Below are 11,829 nucleotides of genomic sequence, written 5' to 3' on the forward strand. Positions count from 1 at the left end.
TGGAGATGTCTTGCCTCGGTGGTGCAGTGTCCGCTCTAACCAGTTTGTTTCTTACGCTCTCATTCTTTTTAAGTGCGAAAATGGGTGGATTTTCAAATGGTTTCAGGCTCCGTACAGTATTCCAATTTTTTGTAACTATTTTCTTAATTTCTGTGGTGGCTCCAGAAAATGTTGTCACGCATACAATTGGGGTATCCTCTTTGTTCTTGTCTTTTGGAGTTAGAAGGGTATCTCTCGGTATGTACCAAGCTCTCTTCATACTTCTCTTAAGCAATTTCTTGGGATAACCTCTGTCCAGCAGTTTGCACATCAGTTCCTGAGCGTGTAGGAAATAGTCAGGTTTCTTAGTGCAATTCCTGCGCAGTCTCAAGAATTGGCTGAATGGTAAATTTTCTCGGAGGTTACGTTGGTGAAAACTCGAGAAGTGAAGAAAGGTATTGCGGTCGGTCTCTTTGGTATATAGTGTGGTGTACATTGCGCCCTCATCATGTTTGATCATGAGGTCCAGAAAGTTTATTTGTTTTTTACTGTATGACAATGTGAATTGGATATTAGGGTTGCGATCATTGAGCCAGACGGTGAATTCTTTCAGTGTACGCTCTTCTCCTCGCCACAGCATGAAGACGTCATCTATATAACGTCTCCAAACTTTTATATGTCCATCAAATGGATTGTTGTTGAAGATCCAAGTGGCTTCATATAGGGCCATGTACATTATGGCCATTTCCGGCGCGAAGGGACATCCCATGGCCGTCCCCATGGTTTGGAGGTATTGTGTGTTATTGAATTTGAAAAAATTAAATTTCAAACAGGTCTCCGCTAGTTTGAGTAGGAAGTCAGTTGGGACGTTGTGTGGCCGTTCTCTCTTCTCCAGGAAGAATTCAAGTGCTTCCAGGCCATCTTCTTGCGGAATGTTGGAGTATAGACTCACGATGTCCATCGTGACCAAAAGTTCCATTGATTCGTCAAAGGGTTGACCATCTAGAAAATTTATCGCTTCCATAGTGTCTTTTATGAAGCTAGCAGTCTGGCCAACAAGCGGTTTGAGAAACGTGTCCACGTATTTGGCCGGTCGTTCCAGTATTGAGTTGACCCCCGATATGATCGGGCGGCCAGGAGGGTTCATGGGGTCCTTGTGGACCTTGGGTAGTATGTACATTAAGGGTGTGCGTGGATTTTTATTTATTAAATATTCACCCTCTTTTTTGGATACCCATCCTTCTTTTCTGCCCTGATTGACCAGCGTTTCTAGACGATTTTTCAGTTTTTCATTCCAATTTTCATTCGTTTTTTTGTAGTATTTTTCGTCTGTAAGTTGACGTAAAACCTCAGCTTCATACATTTCACGCGGGAGGATAACGATCCCCCCGCCTTTGTCCGCCGGCTTTATAATGAGACTCTTGTTGTCTTGAAGTCCCTGTAGTGCTACTTTTTCTTCCAGTGTTAGGTTCCATTTGGTGTATCTTTTCTTCTTTTCTAATATGTCGAGGTCACGTAACACGTTCTTCTCGAACGTTAGTAGTTCAACGGGCATCTGGCTGGAGTAAGGAAAAAAGGTGGAAGGATTTTTCAGTCCAGAATAATTTCTGGTGGGAACGTCTTGCTGGTTTTCAAAGAAAATTTTTTGTCTCATTTTTCTAAACAGTTGGATCATCTCCAATTTGGTTTGGCAAATATCTGGACGGACAGTTGGAATGAATGTGAGGCCTTTCTGAAGCACACTTTTTTCACTGTCAGACAAGGTATGGTTAGACAAATTGAAGACTACGTTTTCATTCGGGTTTACCATCGGTATACTCGTCTCCTCGTTGTGATCTCCCCTTGATACTGTTGGTTGGGGCGATTGTACCACCTGTTGCCTCTCGGGCGGCCACGAGATCTGCCTCTGCCTCTGTCGGAAAAAGGTGCCTGGTAGAATTGGCGGGCTTGATCGTCTCTGTTGCTGGTGGAGGCCTCAGCGTCACTTGAGTTGGTTGATGCGGAGGAGTCTTCTGAGAACGTTACAAATTGTCTTCTGCTTCTGCCCCCGTAGGTACGTAGAGCACTGATATTCTGTTGTTGTTTGTAGTAGTCCTTGTCCAGATAGGGGTAAGTTTTTTTCTCGGAGTAGTTGGTAATGTCTTTCAATAATTTCTGTTTTTTGAAATCTTCTGTTGTTTTCTGAAAGATTTGATTTTCTTTTTCGAGTTTCGTTAGTAATGCCTGGGCGTTCTCAATTGCTTGGTTGTTCTTAAAGGCTTCTTCCAGTTCTTTAATTAGCTCCTGTTCTTTTAATCCTATTCGTTCCGCAGTTTTAATTGAATGAAACATCCAATCTCGTGAACATTTAGTACCGATGTGACTGAATCCGTCCAAATATTCGGGATCATCTGTAAAGATCACCGGTACATTTTTGACTTGTAGTCCCACCGGAGTAGTTCCTGCTCGTAGGTGTTCTAGTAAAACCTCCCCGTGGAGGGATGTTCTGATTTGTTTTTTCTTAAGACGGGCTATTTTTTCAAGTTCGGTAGATTGCCCGGCTTGAAGTGCGGTATTACCAGGGTTTAGTGTTGACGGTCGTTTCAGTAATGTTTCGATATCTTCCTCTCTGATGCTCAGAGTCTCAGAGTCAACTGTCCGTCCAGATATTTGCCAAACCAAATTGGAGATGATCCAACTGTTTAGAAAAATGAGACAAAAAATTTTCTTTGAAAACCAGCAAGACGTTCCCACCAGAAATTATTCTGGACTGAAAAATCCTTCCACCTTTTTTCCTTACTCCAGCCAGATGCCCGTTGAACTACTAACGTTCGAGAAGAACGTGTTACGTGACCTCGACATATTAGAAAAGAAGAAAAGATACACCAAATGGAACCTAACACTGGAAGAAAAAGTAGCACTACAGGGACTTCAAGACAACAAGAGTCTCATTATAAAGCCGGCGGACAAAGGCGGGGGGATCGTTATCCTCCCGCGTGAAATGTATGAAGCTGAGGTTTTACGTCAACTTAAAGACGAAAAATACTACAAAAAAACGAATGAAAATTGGAATGAAAAACTGAAAAATCGTCTAGAAACGCTGGTCAATCAGGGCAGAAAAGAAGGATGGGTATCCAAAAAAGAGGGTGAATATTTAATAAATAAAAATCCACGCACACCCTTAATGTACATACTACCCAAGGTCCACAAGGACCCCATGAACCCTCCTGGCCGCCCGATCATATCGGGGGTCAACTCAATACTGGAACGACCGGCCAAATACGTGGACACGTTTCTCAAACCGCTTGTTGGCCAGACTGCTAGCTTCATAAAAGACACTATGGAAGCGATAAATTTTCTAGATGGTCAACCCTTTGACGAATCAATGGAACTTTTGGTCACGATGGACATCGTGAGTCTATACTCCAACATTCCGCAAGAAGATGGCCTGGAAGCACTTGAATTCTTCCTGGAGAAGAGAGAACGGCCACACAACGTCCCAACCGACTTCCTACTCAAACTAGCGGAGACCTGTTTGAAATTTAATTTTTTCAAATTCAATAACACACAATACCTCCAAACCATGGGGACGGCCATGGGATGTCCCTTCGCGCCGGAAATGGCCATAATGTACATGGCCCTATATGAAGCCACTTGGATCTTCAACAACAATCCATTTGATGGACATATAAAAGTTTGGAGACGTTATATAGATGACGTCTTCATGCTGTGGCGAGGAGAAGAGCGTACACTGAAAGAATTCACCGTCTGGCTCAATGATCGCAACCCTAATATCCAATTCACATTGTCATACAGTAAAAAACAAATAAACTTTCTGGACCTCATGATCAAACATGATGAGGGCGCAATGTACACCACACTATATACCAAAGAGACCGACCGCAATACCTTTCTTCACTTCTCGAGTTTTCACCAACGTAACCTCCGAGAAAATTTACCATTCAGCCAATTCTTGAGACTGCGCAGGAATTGCACTAAGAAACCTGACTATTTCCTACACGCTCAGGAACTGATGTGCAAACTGCTGGACAGAGGTTATCCCAAGAAATTGCTTAAGAGAAGTATGAAGAGAGCTTGGTACATACCGAGAGATACCCTTCTAACTCCAAAAGACAAGAACAAAGAGGATACCCCAATTGTATGCGTGACAACATTTTCTGGAGCCACCACAGAAATTAAGAAAATAGTTACAAAAAATTGGAATACTGTACGGAGCCTGAAACCATTTGAAAATCCACCCATTTTCGCACTTAAAAAGAATGAGAGCGTAAGAAACAAACTGGTTAGAGCGGACACTGCACCACCGAGGCAAGACATCTCCATCCAGTCACTCCTGAACCTTCCGCCTGTCAAAGGACATCGCAAATGCGGCAACTGCATTTCATGCAACAGTACCATTGAAGGAACTATTTTTTATTATGGGCAAAAACAAATCAAACATGAAACATTTACCAACTGTAATACCAGTAACGTGATCTACTGTGCCATTTGCCCCTGCAGACTTGCATATGTTGGAAAAACAAGTCAACCAATCAAAACAAGGATATCTCAGCATCGCTCCAGAATTAGGTGCCAAAAGGAAAATGCACCCATGGTCTCCCACTTCATTGAAAAACACCATGGACCAGATGACCTGAAATGGACTGTGGTTAAACAAATAAAAGGTCAAAATGTAGCCAGTAACCTGTCCAAACAGGAAGCCAAGACTATTATGTACTTGGACACAGTTAATCATGGACTCAACGAATTAGCAGAAATTTCTAGTTCTCTGTGTTAAACTCAATACACAACCACAGCGCGCAGACCGAGTGCCTCAATTGCAGCCTTAAGCGTCATGATCACTAAGCGTCCCGATCTCCTAGCAACAGGACCACGTTCCCATCGAAGCGATAACCTAGCCCTATCAGGAGCCTTGAGACTACACTGCCGATGAAGGAACCAATGGTAGTCCCGCTTTCATTCATAACCAAGACGTGAAAACACACGCCTGCCGAACACCGTGTAAATCCTTTCGAGTGAAAGCAGAGAATGAAGCAACGCGTCCGAGGAAGCCAGCGCTGGTAATGCCATGAACCCCTGCACCTCCAGACTGCGGAGAACGTTTCCCGCCACGAAGACGCGGTGACGCTGAAGAAGAAACCTTCAGACCCCTGCAGGTACGAGACGCCGCAGGTCACTATTAATTAAGCGAGGCAACATTGTAACATCACTAACGAGCGCACAAGGCTCACGCTAATTGTCCAAAAGACATTGCTTGTCCGCATGCAGCGCCACTTAGGCGCCACACTCACCTTCATGAGTAGTTAAACAAACCCGGTGCACCAACACGGAGACTTGAACCCTCTCTCCCTGCTTCTCTCCACAGCACCAAACAAATAAGAGACTGCAATCAGCTTTACCACACCGATGTGTGAAGAACCAACTTCTCGCCTTCTGCAAACTAACTGTATCCAGTGAATGCAGTACTGACTTTTTTCACCCTTGGGTACGTGATTCATGTAAAAATTGAGCTAACTTTTATTTGTAAACTCTTTTATAAGCACTGTATATGGTCCTAGATACCCTACACCCTACAACTAAAACATGCTCCCATAACTTTTTCTGTAGGTGCAACATGATGCTCCTCATCACCTACTAAGAGCCCTGATGAAGACCTTCACAAAGTTCCCTTCCTGTCAAGATTTTCTATAAGGTCGAAACGCGTAGGCTCAGCTTTGGTGCCAGGAGGAATATATGCCATATGATCCAACTAAACTATTGGGACATAGAGTGAGAGACGCATCTCACCACTAGGCATTAAAGAACCCTTTGAACATTCGACTTTCCCTGGCATACCACAGGACAATTAACTTTCCCGTTTGAGGGACAAACCAACAATATCCCCCGGGACAGTAACACAATCTCCTTGAGATTCATAGTAGGACCTAAACATATCAATTGTAAATAAGATACTGCTGATATATGAATGCACTTTTTCACTTTTTGTGTGGATTGTTTTCATTTGAATTTATTAAGTGTTTCCACTTATTTTTATTTTTGTTATCGTGTTTGTCTCACACTGATCAATTTTAATAGCAAGTAAGCTATTCTTTGTCATTATCGAATGTATTTTCTGATGTAAGGAGATAATCAAAATTGAGCTGTTCTCACCCAATGTGTACTTACTCGAACCTTTAAATAATGTGCTAAAAAATAAGAGCATTCACTGTCAATAAATAGGACGTGAATAGAAAACAACTTGTGTGATCCATGGTGTCAGAGGCTACTTGCATTTAACTATATTTACTTTGATTCCTGCCTCTGTTTTCCTAAACAGAATCAACCCCCTGTAACCTTGCAAAATCCTCTCATGTAAGTCCGGCTCTCCTCAAAATCCATGCCTGCTCGCCATTTTGCACAAAGCCATTGATATTGTGAATCCGGTTATTAACCAGATACAAAATACTTCCCTTTCTTTGGCGGAAGTCCCAGGACCATGGAAAGTGGCAATGGTCAAATTGCTATAAAAAAATCTTCGGCAGACCCCTTGATTCTGGCCAACTTCAGGCCTTTTTTGCTGCTTTCAGTACTATGAAAAATCTTCAAGAAAATCATGAATGCTCAACTTACCACCTATTTGAAAATTCTAAAGCACTACATTTCTGTCAATCTGGCTTTAACCCCAAGGGCTCCACAGAGTCTACCCTGCTGATACTATTATGATGATGCTGGATATCGGTAATAAAGCAGTTTTGGTCCTGTTGGATATAATAGCAGTGTTTGACCCGATTTTTCACCCCATATTCTTTTAGTGTATTTTTTTACAATGGCACCTCCGGCAAAGCCTGAGCATGGTTTAGATTCTTCCTGGCTGACAGGAAACAATCAGTAACTATCGGACAGCATTCGTCGGAAGACAGCTCACTAGCCTTTTTTGTCACGCAGGGCTCATCGCTTAGTCCTTCTTTATTTAACATTTATATGACAGCTTTGATACCTTAGATTACTTCATATGGAATTCCAACCACTTCCTATGCTGACAACACACAATTGATTCTATCTCAGGGTAAGGATTCATTTGGGTTCAAATTGAATTTTAAGAACTATTTTGCAAGCATTATTTGTTGGATGGAAAAAATCACTTAAAATGTAACACTGACAAAAGAGAAATTCTTTTGTTTGAGAAATCAAATCTGTTTTCCCCTATGATGTGGTGACTGGATTTGGTGCCCCCCCTCCATCCACAGTAGAAGTGGCTTAAAATTTGGGAGTCAGATTTGATAATGCACTTGCTTTCTGGCCACAAGCACTTTTCATTGTTTTCATTTGTGGTGGGAGCATCCAGATCCTGTAACCTCCTCCCGCTCTCCCTAAGGTCAGCCCCCTCTGTTCTCCAATTTAGAAAGCACTTAAAGGCCTGGCTTTTCAATCAGTAGGCATTTTTTTTATTTTTTCCCTCACTTACAATTATTTGCATTACTACCGCTAAGACAACTCCGGGTAAACGCTGCCCTCTACAAATTGGCTAACATAACATAACATTGATGAAATCTTAAAACTTAAAAAAAAATATTTGAATTCCTCCCCCTAGCCGCAGGGAAAACAGTAGCCTTTGTGCTCATAACATCAATGCTGGATTATAGCCTACATACAAGGAGTTCAAAGCAACTGCTTCATAAACCACAGATGGTTGGTAATTTGGCTGCCAGACTGGTGCATAAACTCCCCAAACACGGTTCAGCATCTAAGGCACTCAGCAAGTAGCATTTGCTACCGATTCATATAAGGGTCTTATTTAAGATTCTAATTCTGGTGTTCAGAGCTGTTCATGCTGCAGGTCCTAAATATCTAACTGCCATTATAGGACTCAGAGGACTCTTAGATCCTCTTAAAGACAATCTGTTAAAACCTCCTACTTTAAGGCTTAAATCTCACGGAGGCAAATCATTTATGGCCCTAGCATTAAAAACCTGGAGCCAACTTCCAGGACCACTTTGGTTCATTGAGAACAAAGCTAGCTGTAAGAAGAATATGAAGTCTTGCCTCTTCCTTGAGCCAGATACTCTGGTCCACTCTTTAAAACAGTTGGGTATAGGCATTTATTTATTTTCTTCCTATTCTGTTTTCCCTTTTCATCTGTCTCCTTGTGTACTCTTCTTATACTTTCTCATTGAGGAATTGGTGTTTGAGGTAGGGCTAGGATGCTCATGTGTGAGTGATCATGCACTTTATAAATACTATAATCATTCATTCAATTATTTTAATGCAGAATATGTTCTCCATGACATCTAACAAGTCACTTACTTGTGGAAACAATCTGTTGTCTAGGTTTAGTTTGATTTTTCTCTTTGCTCTTCTGCTGCGGAAAAATGTGACATTAAGAATAAATGGCAACGGCACCGGGAAACTGGATATCATATTGTCAATATGTTACATTTTCTACAACTAAACAGATTGAAATGTACCAGAACATTAAGCTACTACACAGGAAGTCAATTTGTCTCACAATACTATATTACTAAAAAATAAATACACAAAAGTATGAAATCAACTGAACGAATGAACATGTTTGACTTCTATGAATTCTAATTTTGCTCAGTTCATACAAATAAATGCAGATGCATTCCATTAAAAAAGAGTTTTCCAATAAGAGACTAATTGTAGCAACTATAATAATTTTACACTATAAAAAAATCAATTAGTTGTGTTTTTTTATGTAGGTCTATAAAACACAATTTACCTATTCAGTTTTTAAATCATTTTTGCTTTACACCAGCCCCAAAAGGATATATAAGACTACCATTTGTCTCTTCTGAAAATGATCCTGTCCAGATTATTTGACTCCCACATATCATACTAAAGGAAACCCCTTGTATAGTTGTAAGATCCAAAACACAATAAATAATGTCAGATTACGTTTCTTGATCATTTCATTTATCAACTGATTTACATATAGACTAATTACAGACTCAAACATATGAGTAATAATAAAAGGGGCCCGACACTGTGTGAATGAGGATCTGAGCATTGAATATAGAAGCTGATGATTCTCCCATTTAACTCTTTGAAATATTGAACGGCCAACACCCTAAAAAAATTTATGTATGCGTATTTTATATCAATTTGTTTGAACTCAATAATAAATGATCAATAGTGTGTGAAAAATGTTACAGGAATTAAAATATATTTTATGACATTTGCATTTTATTATTATAGCCTTAGAGCCCGCTGTAGCAGGCTCTACGGGCAATAAAAGGCCAACTCCAGTGTTAAAGTCCTGACCCGAAGGCAAGGGCCTTTAACAAGGGAGGGGGCCTTTAATGGCCAGTACCGCCCACTACGAAGGGCTCTAAGACTACTAGAACCTTTCGCCCCTAGAGGGCAGAATTTTCCAATTTACTAAACAATGGCCTCACAGAGCCGGAGGTGATTGAAGCCCCCTCAGGCTCTTTGAGGCCTTTAGTTCACAGCAACAGCTGTGAACAAACATTGGAATGTTGGAGCTCCGGGCTTCTGCCAGTCATTTGAAGACAAGAGCAATCCGTTGTTTTCAATGGAGCTCCCATCATTCCAATGATCTAATTATGCTTCTGTGCAATGTGGTGCTTTTGTTTAAAAGTTCACAGTGATTAACTCTAGAATGATAAGTTCATGTATCCACCCTTTACGTCTCTGTCCAGATGATGGAGTAAAATAAATGCGGAACCTGTCAAAGGTTATTATTCTGCATTGATGTACTCTTGGCTCCATGGATTTGGGTAGCTGTGTGTCTTACCCAAGTTTAAAATGTGACCCCAAACAATGCGATGAGACTGGCAAGGGGTTCACGTGGACATTGAAGAGCAAATTGAGCAATGGTGACATTAAAGACACAGGAGAGACAATGCAAGATCATTTCTACAACTGAGATGAACATGGGATTACTGCGAAGGCTTTAGTGTCTATCAGGTTAAAACATTACTAAACCCTGGAGACTGCTGCACTGCTGATGTCAAAGAAGGAGAGGTGTGAGAGGAACATTCGATGGTCACAGTGGTGCACTCTGCAGAAAAACAGTATCCTCTTTTAGAATATCAGGCCCCCTCCTCGGCTCTCCAGCTCCGTATTCTTTATTTTTGCAAAATATTATACAGTCTACTGTTATGCTTTACCTTTGTACACAAAGGGGCAGAATCCTTGCAGTTCTTGTGCACATTTACATTGCAATCTGAAAGAAATAATCACAAAAATTACTTATTATTCACAGATGTTTAAGAGCAGGTAAAAGTAACACTATACTCAACGACTTTTGAGCAGACTGAATCTGTTTATAATAGTATAAACTATGGGCCTGATGTGTGTACAGGCAGGACGCAAATTGCAATTGGAAACTGGGGACATATTTTTATGATCTGCCTGTAATGCAGCCTATGTACTTACAGGTTGCATTGCAGAATGCCCTTTTGCAGAGAGCCGCAAACAGAAATGCATAAAGAATACTGACCTTTGTGTGGCTGCAATCATGGGGATGGTGCCCCGAAAAGAACATATCTGGGTTCATATCATTAAACAAACAAAAAATATTTTTAAAGCAGCTCCTACCCTTTCAATGGATAGGAGCTGTTTAAAAAACATGGCTTCCATTTGGAATTGTCTGTGGTGCATACTGTGGTCCCCGAGATCACCGTCTGCTCCCTCGGACTCGCCTGGCACGATTCCACCCAGAATGCGTGCTGGTAGTTGGTCAATGGTTGTCGAAAACAATTGCAGCTACAACCTACCAATGCCTTGTACTGCAAATTCCAATTGAGAGGGACGCCCCTTCCTCCTTCACCACTACCCCTCACAACTTCCCTCATCGCTACCCCTCACCACCTAATAAATACAATTCAGAATGAGTAGCAGAGCCCATTTTGCATGAAAGACTTTTTCAACTGGTCGAAATGGTTTTATACATTAAGACCTATATGTGCTTTACGTAATATTCTAGTCTGCAAAATTTGGAATTGTCACAGCGTTTCAACACGCCACCTTCATGCAGGAGTTTACTTTGTATTTCGTTATTGCCGCTAGTCATTGGATGACACAACATGAATACAGGCGTAGCAATAACTCACCGACAAATGTACTCCTCATCTGAGAGTGCAGACAAACCTTTGAAGGCAGAAAGGTCCACCAAGTTCAGCCTGTTTACCCATTTAATAACTGCTCTTGAATTACAGATTCTGCATGATCTCTACCTTCCTCCTGCTCACACGGTCATATTTATTTTAATTCATTTGTTGCTGATGTCTTAGCCATCTCAGTTGATGCTCATGTGTATGGGCCACTGCTATCAGATGTTTGAAAAGTTAAAAATCTTGTCCTTCACAAAACTAATTTAGGAAACATTAATTTGAACTGACTGCAAAACCATAGCAACATTTGACTTGCCAACAAGCGGCACAGTCCTATGGGTTGCAATCATGCAAAAATAAAGCAACCCGTGGTCTTCTGCTCATGGGTGAGTGGCATCTAAAAATATAGTGGACTTATTCACATTGACGACACAGATAAATGTCTGATATACATTCTTAGGAAATTAGGGAACATCTTTTCTACCTACAGAGTGGATCCTTTCCAAGGAACTCCATTATTCGATGGCTACTGTCTGCTCAGAATGGATGGTTGGTCACTAGGCGAGATTGGTCTATTTTAGGCAAATCCAGTAATGGTCGAGGACGAAAACACATCATGCATCCAACGTGGTATACTATGGCTGTCTGAATTATAGTTTTGGGGGATGGAATGAGCAGTGTATCTTTTCCTACATGAATGAATACTAACATATCTGCCAGGAGATAGAGGGTTGGATTAAAAAAGCATGCGACACAAATATATTATGGGCATTTT

The 11,829-nt window shown here is 41.2% G+C and overlaps 1 protein-coding gene across 6 annotated transcripts in view; it reads right to left on the reverse strand.

Moving 5' to 3' along the window:
* Window positions 1-11,829, reverse strand: part of ARHGEF28 (Rho guanine nucleotide exchange factor 28) — a 954,264-nt gene that overhangs the window by 194,295 nt on the left and 748,140 nt on the right. For 4 of the 6 annotated variants that reach the window (XM_086960786.1, XM_086960784.1, XM_086960789.1 and 1 more), the window contains 2 exons: window positions 10,110-10,165; window positions 8,263-8,317 (listed from right to left, as the gene is read on the reverse strand). In XM_086960786.1, coding sequence (XP_086816912.1) covers window positions 8,263-8,317; window positions 10,110-10,165 — 111 coding nt within the window. The remainder of the gene's footprint in view (window positions 1-8,262; window positions 8,318-10,109; window positions 10,166-11,829) is intronic. The other 2 variants (XM_086960785.1, XM_086960787.1) reach the window with 1 other exon arrangement.

Source organism: Lissotriton vulgaris, chromosome 3_1 (assembly GCF_964263255.1).
Source record: "Lissotriton vulgaris chromosome 3_1, aLisVul1.2, whole genome shotgun sequence".
Classification (NCBI taxonomy): Eukaryota; Metazoa; Chordata; class Amphibia; order Caudata; family Salamandridae; genus Lissotriton; species Lissotriton vulgaris.